At 41.8% G+C, this 14,843-nt stretch overlaps 1 protein-coding gene across 3 annotated transcripts in view; it reads left to right on the top strand.

The window, feature by feature from the left end:
- Positions 1 to 14,843, top strand: part of SAMD12 (sterile alpha motif domain containing 12) — a 449,029-nt gene that overhangs the window by 189,445 nt on the left and 244,741 nt on the right. For all 3 annotated transcript variants that reach the window (XM_025001801.2, XM_059874306.1, NM_001191180.2), the window contains exon 3: positions 9,295 to 9,424. In XM_025001801.2, the coding sequence (XP_024857569.1) occupies positions 9,295 to 9,424 (130 nt within the window). The remainder of the gene's footprint in view (positions 1 to 9,294; positions 9,425 to 14,843) is intronic.

Genomic DNA, 14,843 nt, shown 5'->3' on the forward strand with positions numbered 1-14,843 from the left:
AATAAGTCCAGCAGGTAGTGAAATTTGTCTTGAATTGCTCCAAAAGTAAGACTCAAAAAGCAGTGAGAAAGATGATGGAGGTCTGACTTTGGCTTTGAAACAAAAGACCATTTGATGTATTTGATACAAAAGACTATTGCTTATAGACATGAAATAATAGCACCTTTCAAAGGACACATTTTCTAATGCTGCAAACTTTCAGAGAGAATCTTGAATGTAGATTGCCATTTTCGCAGGTCTAGGTTTCTCTAGATCTGTGCAGCTTCAAAAAAAAAAAGAGAGAGAGAAAAGAAAAATGTAGTAATTATTTTCAGGTACAGGATTGACATTTGATCTTTATGTATTCAAGTGGTTGTTTATACACACACACACCCTTGATGTATCCATCCTGATCCAGGTTTCTGGCCACCATTTCAGATGTCTTAAACTGGATTGGACTCTTGCCTTGGGTTTAAACTTGAACCTACCATTTAGATTCCTTCAAATTTTCAGTTTCTGTAATTCAGAGCATTTTGGAAGGAAAAAAGGCCATCAAAAATTTAATATGGACAAGCTAAGGGAAAACAACTATCAGGCCAAACATCTTTTTCTTTTTTTTTTTCTTTAATGGCACCACCATGATGATGCCTTAAAATAGTGATTCTCAAGTTTTTAATTCCAGGACCCTGCTATACTTTTTAAAGTTATTGAGGACCTCAAAGATGTTTTCTTTACATGGATGGTGCAGATATGTGAGAATAACCAAATGCCCTATTTAATAAGGATCTCAAATGATGGACTGAAACCTGTGAAATTAATGTTGATTAAAAAAATCTGCTTCAGGGTCAGAGAGTGCTAATTTGACAGAAATTCATCTAAAGAAGATGCAAAGTTTTAGAACTTTCCCTTAAGTTCAGTACAAGTCATTGATATGACTCAGTAATAATGAAGGTTTAGACTTAATAACACATTTCATTTTTGTAGTCGCCACACTTAGGACACTACCTTTTGAAGGAAATACTAACAAGCTACAATACCTGGTGGAGGAGACTGGAAAGTAAAAGGTCTGAAACAGATGCCCTATGAAGAACTGTTGGAGGAATTGATCAATGCCATACTGTATACTTGGGAAAAAATGACTGAAGTTGCATAGCTGCTACTGCTAGTTAGAGGTGCCACACTGCTCACAAGAGATGAGCACCACAATTAGGAAGCATACAGTGATCCAGGTGATAACTGAAGCAGTAGTCAATGTTGGAAAATGTGAATGAAATGAATCTTTCATTCATTCAAGAGGAAAAGTGTTTAACTTTTACCTGGAAACTTTCTAGCAGTGAGATATCTTCTCTTGGGGAGGCAAGATGTTTAAGAGCTTCATTCACCATGGAGATATTTTGGTTTAAACCCGAGAAGGACCAAGTGGATCTCATAAACTACCCAGGGAATAAAATATAATAGAAGAGATACCTTTTAAAATTTGTCTAATCACATTTTTCCCTTGAAAGAGTGAAGGTGGCCAAAGAGGGCATTCAGTTCAGTTCAGTTCAGTCACTCAGTCGTGTCTGACTCTTTGTGACCCCATGAATCGCAGCATACCAGGCTGCAACTGGTGTCCCTGTCCATCACCAACTCCCGGAGTTCACTCAAACTCATGTCCATTGAGTCAGTGATGCCATCCAGCCATCTCATCCTCTGTCATCCCCTTCTCCTTTTGTCCCCAATCCCTCCCAGCATCAGAGTCTTTTCCAATGAGTCAACTCTTTGCATGAGGTGGCCAAAGTACTGCAGTTTCAGCTTTAGCATCATTCCTTCCAAAGAAATCCCAGGGCTGATCTCCTTCAGAATGGACTGGTTGGATCTCCTTGCAGTCCAAGGGACTCTCAAGAGTCTTCTCCAACACCACAGTTCAAAAGCATCAATTCTTCGGCACTCAGCTTTCTTCACAGTCCAACTCTCACATCCATACATGACCACAGGAAAAACCATAACCTTGACTAGACGAACCTTTGTTGGCAAAGTAATGTCTCTGCTTTTGAATATGCTATCTAGGTTGGTCATAACTTTCCTTCCAAGAAGTAAGTGTCTTTTAATTTCATGGCTGCAGTCACCATCTGCAGTGATTTTGGAGCCCAGAAAAATAAAGTCTGACACTGTTTCCACTGTTACCCCATCTATTTCCCATGAAGTAATGGGACCAGATGCCATGATCTCCGTTTTCTGAATGTTGAGCTTTAAGCCAACTTTTTCACTCTCCACTTTCACTTTTATCAAGAGGCTTTTGAGTTCCTCTTCACTTTCTGCCAGAAGGGTGGTGTCATCTGCATATCTGAGGTTATTGATATTTCTCCCGGCAATCTTGATTCCAGCTTGTGTTTCCTCCAGTCCAGCATTTCTCATGATGTACTCTGCATAGAAGTTAAATAAGCAGAGTGACAATATGCAGCCTTGACGTACTCTTTTTCCTATTTGGAAACCAGTCTGTTGTTCCATGTCCAGTTCTAACTGTTGCTTCCTGACCTGCATATAGATTTCTCAAAAGGCAGATCAGGTGGTCTGGTATTCCCATCTCTTTCAGAATTTTCCACAGTTTATTGTGATCCACACAGTCAAAAGCTTTAGTACTTAAAAATTACTTAATTTAAATGCCAAGTATTCTGTAAATTAGCCCATCCTTCTTGATAATTAAAGGCACTTTTTGGTAAATGAGCATAAAAGCTGCTAGAACAGACATTAATGGGGTATTGTGTGAGTATACGTGTTCATCCCTCCTCCCCTCTCTTCCTTCCTTTCTCTAATCTTGAGTAAGATTACACAATGGAAGACAATAAAAGAGAAGACTTGAAACTAAAGAAAAGACATTACAAGATGGTAAGAGAGGAAGAAACAATTTTAGAGTTTACAAATACCTGTAGCATCACATTATAAGCAAGTATGTTTACCACTTTCTGATATTTGGGCATAAAGCTTTCTTTGTCCTGCCAATGGCAGTAAACAGTCTTTGCTTTCTCTACTTTTTCCAATCAACCCACTGGGCTTCATGTGAGCCGAACTCATTAAGAGTTTGCACAGCCATTGGGGGCTTAAAATTTCGGCATTCTCATATAAATCGAAACCCAGTAAATTAAAAAATAAAAAGAATTTATATTGCAAAACAAATAATGGATAACTGAATTATAAGATAAAATTTCGCTTTAAAAGTATTTTGTAATATGTTCTTTCAATATCAAGCTCCTTTAAAACATTTTTTATTACTTAGCAGAAATGCCACAAGTTTACCTTAAACAACATGTAACTTAAGAATTTTTTCTAGAACTTCCCTGGAGGCCCAGTGGTTAACGTCTGTCTGCCAATTCAGGGGATATGGGTTCAACCCCTGGTCCAGGAAGATCCCACGTGCCATGGGGCAACTAGGCCCATGTGCCACAACTAGCGAAGACTGCGTGCTCTGAAGTCCATGCTTTGCAACGAGAGAAGCCGCCGCAGTGAGAAGCCCGTGCACCGCAACCAGGGAGTAACCCCACTCCCCACAGCTAGAGAAAGCCCGTGCAGCAACGGAGACCCAGCACAGCCAATAAATAAATACATTTCTTAAAAAAACAGAAGAACCCTTTCCAATTAAATGCAAATCAGAAACTAGTAGAAAACATAGTTGAAATTATGGATTAAAGCAAAATTAAAATGGGAATTTCTTGCAAAAAATAATTTGCAGACAACTTTCCTTTAAAGTCCTTTTAAAGGACTTTCAGAAATGTCATGTGTCTTTTACCTAAAGTGAGGTGTCTGTAAAACAGAAAGTGAAGGCGTATGAAATGCACGTTCACATTGCCTATAGAAAGGCCAGGACCAATTCATAAAGAAAATGCCTGGAATTCTGCATGAAGTCCAGTGCATAGGGGTTAAGATAACAAACTGCCTCTGGCCTCTTTCAGGGCAGCAGAATAAACCAAAATTGTCTCCAGGGCTGGAAATCAGATACAACAGACCTCCTGAGCATGGAGCAAGAAATAGGGCAGGTGTTTTTTCTAATGTTTGCCTCAGGCAATATTTTTTTTTAAATTACTTTCTAATAAATATGAAATACTCTCTCTTTGTTTTATGAACTATTATTTTGGTTTAGACTCTTACTGTGAGGGGAAATACACCATGTTCGAGAAAATTATCTAATGTTGGGTGTAGAGAGAGGCATGCCTGTTGAATGGGAGGGGCAAGGAAGTAACACCATGAAGAGTGGACAGCTTTACACCTCCCAGTGGGACAATGTGAGTATTGAATAGGCTGACGTGAGTTTGACACATGTTTGTTGTTCCAAATTGCGCAGAGAAATAAAGTATAAGCTCTTTAAAGACATCAGGTGATGGCACTGACTCCGCAAGCTCGGTTGCTGTTGAGGGCGTCGTAATTGAGGAGGAGTGGAAGTTGATGGGGGCGGCTGTTGACCGGGAGAAGTTGAAGCAAAACAAATGAAAGTCTGCTGTGAGAATAGAGAAAGCAGCTGCAGACCCGGGCAGTGGGAATCACAATGGCTCTTCACAAGTTAACGTGTAGCCAACTAATAACAAGTTCAGATTAGAGCCAAGGCTGCGAGTCAGTTGATAAATGGGGCCAATACTTACATCACATTCTGAGTAAGAGACAAACAGGGCTTATTAAGGCCAGGAATCTCTGTCCCTCCCCATTGGATCTGTTATGCCTGTTTACAAGGAAGCATATCCCCATAGGCTCATATAATCTTAAAAATGTATGCCTGAAGCTTCACCATCTAACACCAAATTCCTGCAGAGTAAGAGGAGAGTGTGGGCTTCCATGGTGACTCAGTGGTAAGGAATTAGCCTGCTACTGTAGGAGATGTGGGTTCAGTCCCTGCATTGGGAAAATCCCCTGGAGAAGGAAATGGTAACCCACTCCAGTATTCTTGACTGGGCAATCCCACGGACAGAAGAACCTAGCAGGCTACAGTTCATGGGGTCACAAAGAGTTGAACACGACTTAGTGACTAAACAACAAGAACAGAGAGTATAGGGTGGAGGCAAATCAAGGCCGCACCTGGAGCGTTAGCCTCAGCGCACCTGGATTTACAATAAAAGGAAGTTTATCACACAAGCGTACGTGGTGGGCTGGAAAGGGTGTGTTCTGCATTGACTGGGGATGTTGGGATTCATCTCCTCCTGAATCCCCAGTTGATGGGGCTTGTCTTGGTGCTGAGGGTACTTCATTCCCTAGGAAATGAGCAAGTGAAGGAATAACCTCCCAGGAAGTTTGATATATTGATGTGTAAGCAGTTTTACCCTCCTGCCTCTCCCTTCCTAATTTACAGCCTTCTGTGACTGGTTTATAGGCGTTTTCAAAAGATTTGATTAGCTTTACTTGCAAGAAACTTGCTAGGGGTTTCAGGGCAATGATGTGTCAGCTATGAACTCATTCAGCTAATCTGAAGGAAACTTTTTAGAGCAGGAAGGAGCCAGATTCAGAGGTGCTGACTTGTGAAACATGGTGGGATGTGCATCTCTAGCTGAAAGAGCCAAATCTCTGGTTTCTTAATCATGTGAGGGAAAGGCAATGAGGGGCGGAAAGGAAAAAAACTAAACAACACAACATTTGCTCTATCCATGCCAGAGGCCCTTCTCTTTCTCATCAAAATTAGGAAAATGATTGATCTGGTTGTACACTGTGGTTGGCAGGAAAAGGGCTTCCTGTCTGCGACCAGAGGCTGTGGAGTGGAAGGAAGAGGAAGACGAGATTAATTTGAGCAGCACACAGTGGGGCTAGAGCAGAGAGGGCTGGACTGCCAATCCAGCTGGATTAATCCAGGTGATTAAGTAGCAAGGCAGGGCTATGCCCTCAGACTCGGTGAGAATGGTGTCATTAATTCATTATGGCTCTATAGAGCATCTATTAAGTTCAGGGCTCTCTGGGAAGCTCAGCTGTCACAGTTCTGTTCTGAGTGTTTCGGTTACTAAGGTTGTCATTACCCCAGTACAGTGGTGGAAGAACTGTATATGGTCTTTGTGGATTATATGGGTCAGCGATTGATTCATTTCTGCATCAGGGTATCTGGGAGTTTGAACTAAAAGATTTGAATCCTGGTGGATGGAATAATCTGCAGCTTGTCTACTCATTTGTCTGATGGTTGGTAGGTTAGTGGTGGCTGTCAGCTGAGATCTTATGCTGAGGGATTGGCCAGAACTCCTAGATCTGGTCTCTTCATGTGGTCAGGGCTTCCTCAGAGTATGATGTCTGGGTTTCAAAGGTGAGTGCCAGAGAGGGTGAGCCAGGTAGAAGCTGTATCTCTTTCATTACGTAGTCTCAGAAGTCACAGATAGAATCAATCCCACTATATTCCATGGCCCAGCTCCCTGTGATCCCTGTCAGAGTTCAGAGGGAGGGAATATCAACCCCAAATATCAGTGGAGGAATGCCAGTCACAATAAATGAAAAGCAGATATGTATGTGCGTATGTACATGTATGTGCACATGTAAAATCATCTTTGGAAAAATGGAATGCCACGCTTAAGAGTGAGAGAAAAACCTTACCACAGCATAAAGCAAAAATTGATATTTTTTTCTGATTATTTTATAAGCGATGGCCCAAAGAATCATGCAATTGGAAATATACTAATAAAACATAACACCTGAAGTTTTCTAAACTTGAATTATCCTCTGTTTTCACTGTTACCATCTATATTATTGTTTCCTTAATTTTTTTTCTTGAAATTGACCTGTTTTTTATTGAAGGAAGTTGATGTACAATATCATCAGTTACAGGTGTATAATAGAGTGATTCACAGTTTTTAGAGATTCTTCTCCTTCTATAGTTGTTATAAAATACTGGCTACATTCCCCATGTTGTGCAATATATCCTTGTATCTTACTCTACACCTTTTAGTTTGTACCTCTTGCTCCCCTACCCCTGTATTGCTCCTGCCCCCTTTTCTCTCCCCACTGGTAACTACTAGTTTGGTCTCTACATCTGTGAGTCTGCTTCTTTATCATTACAGTCACTAGTTTGTTTTATTTTGGGGTTCTACCTATAAGTGATGTCTAGTGATAAGAGAAAGTATTTGTCTTTCTCTTTCTGACTTATTTCACTTAGCATAATGCCCTCAATGTCTATCTGTGTTGCTGCAAATGGCAAAATTTTGCTATTTTTTATGACTGAGTAGTATTCCATTGTATGTATATGTGTGTGTCTGTCTGTTGCTGTGTATGTGTGTATATGTATACACACCTTCTTTATCCACTAATCTGCTTCTGTATCTTGGCAATTGTAAATAATAACCCAGGTTTTTTTTAACTCAAATTTGTTTTAAAAGAAAAGATTTAGGGTAACCTTACATATAAAAAAATAAAGCAGAGCAGTTATTATGTGCTCGATGAAAATTCTGCTTTCTGATGACAGTTCTGAGGCTGAAGGAAGCCCTATTTTTGCCAAAGATCATGTCAGTGTGTGTTGTAAGATATTAAATATATTATATTAATATATATTATATATATAAATATATTACATATAATATATATGTAATAACACTTATACAAAATCAAGGCTCTCCTCTTGCCATTTGGAGAAGGCAATGGCACCCCACTCCAGTACTCTTGGCTGGAAAATCTCGTGGATGGAGGAGCCTGGAAGGCTGCAGTCCATGGGGTTGAGAAGAGTTGGACACAACTGAGCGACTTCACTTTCACTTTTCACTTTCATGCATTGGAGAAGGAAATGGCAACCCACTCCAGCGTTCTTGCCTGGAGAATCCCAGGGACGGGGGAGCCTGGTGGGCTGCTGTCTATGGGGTTGCACAGAGTCGGACACGACTGAAATGACTTAGCAGCTCCCCTTGCCATAATCTGAAAGTGTAAAGGGAAATGAAAGACGTGTCAGTAATATTTAAGGCCAGGTCTGTGTATCATCCAGCATCCTTTAAAGAACCACCTATATTAAAAACCGAGATCCAACTAGTCCATTCTGAAGGAGATCAGCCCTGGGATTTCTTTGGAAGGAATGATGCTAAAGCTGAAACTCCAGTACTTTGGCCACCTCATGCGAAGAGTTGACTCATTGGAAAAGACTGATGCTGGGAGGGATTGGGGGCAGGAGGAGAAGGGGACAACAGAGGATGAGATGGCTGGATGGCATCACTGACTCAATGGACGTGAGTCTGAGTGAACTCCAGGAGTTGGTGATGGACAGGGAGGCCTGGCGTGCTGCAATTCATGGGGTCGCAAAGAGTCGGACACGACTGAGCGACTGAACTGAACTGAACTATATTAAAATCCTGATCCAGAACGCAAACAGTGATTCAGAATGATTTTAAAAAAAAAAAAAATCTATAGCTGATTAAGCTTCCATCTCCCCTCAACCAAGTTCCTGGGGTCTCTGAGGAAGATGAGCTTCTAACACCATTGATGATTGTTAATTAATGAGTGTACTTGTAACCTACCATTGGTCCACCTCTGTGTTTTGTTTCATAAACCTCCCTGAAAGATCCAGTGACCAATAAAAGACCTCAGCTGGTTGGCTTCTACATGAAGTCTTGCTCCAGCCATTATCTTATTACCATCCCCACATGCTGGTGGAATTGACTTTTTCCCTTACCTACTATGCATAATTAATTCCTAGACTTTACAGGACCGCCCTACATCCAGAGCTCCCAGGCCCACTTGCATACAAGTATCTAAATCCTATAATGTTCCTAAAATAAGTATTAGCACCTGCTGCGGCCAGTTATCCTAGGTCCTAGAGATATCTGAGGATAGTGAGAAATGGACACTGTCTTAGAATATGCAGAGAAGCCATTTGGGGGCAGCTGTTTCACCCCCAAAATTTAATCAATTACTTAGCAATCCAATTGTCTTATTGTTAGAGTAGTCATCAGAAAACACTGCTTCCTGGGGACTTTTCCCAACAGAGAGAACTCGAGAATAGGTGTAGTTTTCATGGTTTTCTCCACCTGGACCTTTTCTTCCTAGTTTTCAGGGGTATGAAGACCGTTAAAGGAGGACAAGAGTCAGATATTTATCTTCAGGGACTCCAGCCTGTAGCTTTGACAGTCATCCCCAATGTTTTTGATACCAGGGACCCATTTCATGGAAGGTATTTTTCGTACAGAGCAGGGTTGGGTGGGGATGGTTTCTGAATGATTCATTACATGTATTGTCCACATGTTTTTAAGCTAATGCTGCTGCTGATCTGACAGGAGGTACTGCTTTGTGGTCCGGAGGCTGGAGACCCCTGCTTTACCACACTATAGGACTTCTAACAGCAGTGCCTCTCTAGGCATGGGACTGGCGTTAATAGACCTTCTTTTCCTTCTTTATTTGTAGTCGGCTACAGTGAAGCTGTCAAAACCAGTGGCCCTGTGGACCCAGCAGGATGTCTGCAAGTGGCTGAAGAAACATTGTCCGAATCAGTATCAGATCTACAGTGAGTCATTCAAACAGCACGATATAACTGGTAAAGTATGCAGTATCCGAAATAACTCAGTCCCTCTCCCCAGCTCGATGGCCTTTCCCACACCCTCACAATGAAAAAGCATCTTCCTGCTGAAACTTTCTGGCCTGGGTTTACTTTAAAAGGGGTGATAAATTCCAGATCCGGGCACGCCACTGCAACTTAACAAGCAAATGTGGTTATTACAGGGAGCCATGGGTTTTGAGTGTCCAATATAAATGTATGTGGTAATCAGGGTTAAGGGGTGGGAGGATTCTAGAGAAAATAAGAGTGTTGCAGTCCTTGAGAAAAGAAAGGGAGGAAGTCTTTCAAATGAGCTTGGTTACAGGATCCGTAGGTAGATGTTTTCAGTAGAAAAGATTTCTGAATGGGAAAATTCTGGAGTGAGTATAATAATACTAACTCACTGCCCCTGAGATGAATACCTTCAACACACAAATTAAGCCTCCATTTAGATCAAGGGGCTTTAAGTATTGTATGTGGAGGTCGAGAAGCACTTGGCAGCAGGAAATATGACAGTATAATGAACTGTAAAAGCCTGCAGGATCATGGCTGTCAACTGGAGAATGGGGTGGGTGAGAGGAAGCTGGTGGGTCCACAGGGATGCTCATCAGGGCCAGGGGGTCTTCTGCAGGCCTCACCCATTCCTCCCACCCTTCTCTTTTCAAACTCTGCCATGAAAGGACAGAGGAACATGTTCTGTGCACCAAAACTGTGCTTCAGGGGGGATAAAGTTGACAAGTCCTGGTTTCAGTCCAGATCTGTAGCCCGCCAGGCTTCTCTGTCCCTGGGATTATCTAGGCAAGAATACTGGAGTGGGTTACCATGCCTTTCTCCAGAGGATCTTCCCGACCCAGGGATCGAACCCAGATCTCCCGCATCACAGGCAGATTCTTTACTGACTGAGCCACCAGAGAAGATCTTTCCTAATGTTTGTTTGATAGTAATAACAATGCCTTTTTCATTATGTATTTGAAAGTAGTGTTACCTTTTAATAGGGGTAGGAATTCTGTGATCCCCTTGAGGGAAGGGTAAGCGTTTACAGTGGTTTGAAGAGGGTGAGCATTATATCCCTCAGAAATAAAGATCTCGTGTTTCAATGATTATGGAGTAAATGGAACCACTTCCGAAGGCTGTATGCTAAGTGGCGTGTTGCAAACAGCTGTCATATTGCTTTGGGTCTCCATGGATACCCCTAGTATTGGTAGATCTCAACCTTCTTGGGATCTTGGGCAAACTCTTTAACCTAGGCAAGTTATTCAACCTCACTTCTTCATCTCCTAAGTGGAGATAATAATAATACCTGTTTCAGGGAGTCATTGTGAAGATTAAATGAAATGGTATAATAAACCACTATAACCATTTAGTGACTCCTGCATACCTATTCTTCATATCAAAACTCATCTGGATGTGTCTAAAATCATACTACTACCTCATTCTGAGGGCAGCCTGTTTTCTGGCAAGAAAAGAAAGCAGAGGACTATTGGGGGACTTAAAAGGGAATGATTTCAGATTAACATTTGGCACACATCTTTCAGACATTCACCTGTTTGAGACAGACTACTTTTGTCCCCTGATTGTTGACCCCTGCCTCTCCAAGGGTGGATGTAAACTACCCAATGATCACAGGTGCCAAGTGGCCAGAAGATAGCTCTCAGGACTTCAGCCAGCCTGCAGTTTCCAACCCTGTGGTGCTGGAAGCTCCAGGAATCCTAGTGCCCTCGTAGACTCTGATAAACCTAGGCAGAGAGGGTTGTGAAAAATCAAAACATGATGGCAGAGAAAACCTCAACAATTGATGCAGTCTGTAGAGTGTCTTAGAGTGAGGGTTGGGCAGTAGTTAAATGTCCCAGGTCAGTGCCCAGACTTGCAGCTTAGCGGTGTGATTCTGTGAAGGTGACTTGGTATATACTCCAGCTTTCTTTATCCATAAACAGGAGCTGATGGTAGTAGCCGCCTCAAAAGTGTTGCTGTGAAAGTACTTCTCGGTCATAGTAATCACACAGTAAATGTTAGCCACTGCTGTCTTCCTCAGTGCTGCTCTGCTTTCTGTGGAAACAAACTATGCACAGAAACACTGCTGAATCCATCCATCTTCATTATCCTAAAAATTGTAATGAGCACCTAAGGATGGGGGTTGAGATCTGGGCTGGTAATATTCTGTTCTTGTCTGCAAGGCCACAATAAAGATGTTCGTATGTCTCTTACTTACACTTAAATTCTCCTGAGTAATGCTGTTCATTTACCTTTCTTAAAGCCAGGATCTCCAGTATCAAGCTCATCAAGGAATCATGTCTATATCTCTGTTATATATAAGTGAAAGTGAAGTCGCTCAGTCGTGTCCAACTCTTTGCGACCCCGTGGACTGTAGCCTACCAGACTTTTCTGTCCATGGGATTCTCCAGGCAAGAATACTGGAGTGGGTTGCCATTCCCTTCTCCAGGGGATCTTCCACCCAGGAATTGAACCTGGGTCTCCCGCATTGGAGGCAGACGCTTTAACCTCTGAGCCACCAGGGAAGCCCATAAACAATCCCCTAATTTAGAGGCACATGATACCATAATAATAAATTTAAAGGATGTACTGAATAGAAGAAAGAATAAGGAAGAAGAAAAAAGACGGGCTTTCTGATTACAATCCTGAGGCAAACCCTCCTTCCCCACCTGCCTCTGCCCCTGCTCTCCACCCCTCGACCTCTGACAAGTAATAACCGTGCAACACTACACAAGCTAGTTTCAAGTTAGTGATATGAGAATAATATTTATCTTAAAAGGTTGTTGGGAAGATTAAAGAGGATGATGCATGTGAAGGCTTTAGCTTTATGCCTGATACATAGTAGACATTTATCTGTTTAGCAAGTATTTATGGAGCATCTACCCTGTTCCAGGTTTCAGGAATACAGCAATAAATAAAATGAGCAGTGATCTGTGTAGGGAAAAAAATTGTGCCTCCATAGAAAACTATGCATCCTCAATAGCACATCATTCCAGGTTATCTAATTCTGATTCTACAAAGCTGTTTTACAACTCTGTAAGTTGTAGGAAACTGATAACAGTATAAAATAATTCCTGTTGTAGGTGTATAAATTCTGTCCCACAGAGGTGCAATTGACTTCACAGTCCACTGTGGAAAAAGGTGAGTTTTGCCACTCCTTTACACATTCACATCACTCCTGATCTAAAAACATGTCTGCTGTTTGGATTCTCCTTTGAGTTGGTTGTAATATCTTTTCAGTTTTCACAGAATCTTAAACATATGTTGATTTTTGTGTTTCAGGAAAGTCATGCTTTTAACACTTTTGAAAATTATCCTTTAACCTTGTTAATTGTTTCATTTTTAAAAATTGATTTTAGCCAACAACTCCACTCTATTAATATCTTTCTGATGCCTTTGTTTGAGGCTTCCCTGGTAATTCAGATGCCAAAGAATCTGCCTGCAGTACAGGAGACCCAGGTTCAAAACCTGTGTTGGAAAGAGCCCTGGGAGAAGGGAATGGCTACCCACTCCAGTATTCTTGTCTGGAAAATCCCATGGACTGAGGACCCTGGTAGGCTACAGTCCATGGGGGCTTTCCTGGTGGATCAGAGGCTCAAAGGGCTGCCTTTATTTAAAAGACATTAAATTTTAAACAAACTTCTCCCACCCTGCACCGTCCAGTTTCTCCAAAGTCTGAGAAAACTTAAATATGTTTTCACACACCAGCATTCAAAACCTTTTGCAAATTTCCTATTAGGATTTCTGCGAATTTCACTGTCCAGAAGACACCTGCTATTTTGTGGCAGATGTGTTTAATCAGAAGAGATGCTACTAGTGTTAGTAACTCCCTGCAGAAGCACTCTTAACAGGCATTAGATGGTTAGAACACCTGAGAGGCATTAGACTGGATAGATTTAAATCATCAGATTAGGCTTGAAGGAAAGAAATTTGTCTATTTTCCTGTGCTTGCAAGATTCTTTTCCCCAGCTTTCCGAGGCAGGGCTTGGAATGCTGATGAGGAAGCTCAACTGGGGCCAGGTGTAAGCTCACAGGCAACTTTCAAATTCTCTTTTAAGCACAGTTAAGAATCTTTTCAGATTTGAGGCGATTTCAGCCTCTAGCTGTGCCTAGTATTCTTCCTGTGGTGGTCGCTAAAGTCAATTCATTTCCTTCATCATCAAGCCTTCCATCTGTAAAGGGTTCTTTCCATTGCCAACTTTAAAGACCTGTTTTCATGGGTGAGGCACTCAGAGTGCCTCAAAATACACAGTGTGTTTTTAAAAACTATTTTAAATGTGTAAAAGCTTTCCACATGACCTGCTTCATGGAACAGTGATGGGAATCCTTTAGATGTCTGCAGGAATAAATGCTTACTATGTAAATGTCCCCTGCAGATGGTCAGTATTGATTTGTCATATTTCTCAATGGCCTCCTCCAAAATCAGTGACTATTTCTGGTTCTTTTTGTGCTTCAGCCACTGCCCATTTGTACCTCATCCCCCTTTGCAGAATATTCCCCTGGGATGTAGCATCCTGAAATTTGGCAGTTCTTACGCTATCAAATAAAGGAAGGTGAAGTGAAAGTGAAAGTCACTCAGTTGTGTCCGACTATTTGCAACCCCATGGACTGTACAGTCCATGGAATTCTCCAGGCCAGAATACTGGAGTGGGTAGCCTTTCCCTTCTCCAAGGGATCCTCCCAACCCAGGGATCAAACCTAGGTCTCCCACACTGCAGGTGGATCCTTTACCATCTGAGCCACAAGGCAAGCCCAGACCTTTAGGTTGTAGACTCCATGCATTTGCTAACTTTCTGCTGTGGTCTTCCTAGTCTTTCATTATGGTTAGTTACCCATCCAGGCCAATGGGGTATGCAGTTAACAAGTGTCAAAAGAAGCAGAGTGTTATTTTACATGCTGTACCTGTGAGAACAGTACTTTGTAGAACCCAGTATATCCCAGTAAAATGGAGGCTTGTTGAACCACCACACAGCCTCATCTGTATCTACACATTTTCTCGTCTTTATTGGATTTTGCTCTGGGTAGTGTGTTCTACTTTTGCATGTTTGTATAATCATGATGGTGTGATCACTGACCTAGAGCCAGACATCCTGGAATGTGAAGTCAAGTGGGCCTTAGGAAGCATCACTACGAACAAAGCTAGTGGAGGTGATGGAATTCCAGTTGAGCTATTTCAAATCCTGAAAGATGATGCTGTGAAAGTGCTGCACTCCATATCCCAGCAAATTTGGAAAACTCAGCAGTGGCCACAGGACTGGAAAATGTCAGTTTTCATTCCAATCCCAAAGAAAGGCAATGCCAAAGAATGCTCAAACTTCCACACAATTGCACTCATCTCACACGCTAGTAAAGTAATGCTCAAAATTCTCCAAGTCAGGCTTCAGCAATATGTGAACCGTGAACTTCCTGATGTTCAAGCTGGTTTTAG

This window comes from Bos taurus, chromosome 14 (genome assembly GCF_002263795.3).
Source record: "Bos taurus isolate L1 Dominette 01449 registration number 42190680 breed Hereford chromosome 14, ARS-UCD2.0, whole genome shotgun sequence".
NCBI classification, from domain to species: Eukaryota; Metazoa; Chordata; class Mammalia; order Artiodactyla; family Bovidae; genus Bos; species Bos taurus.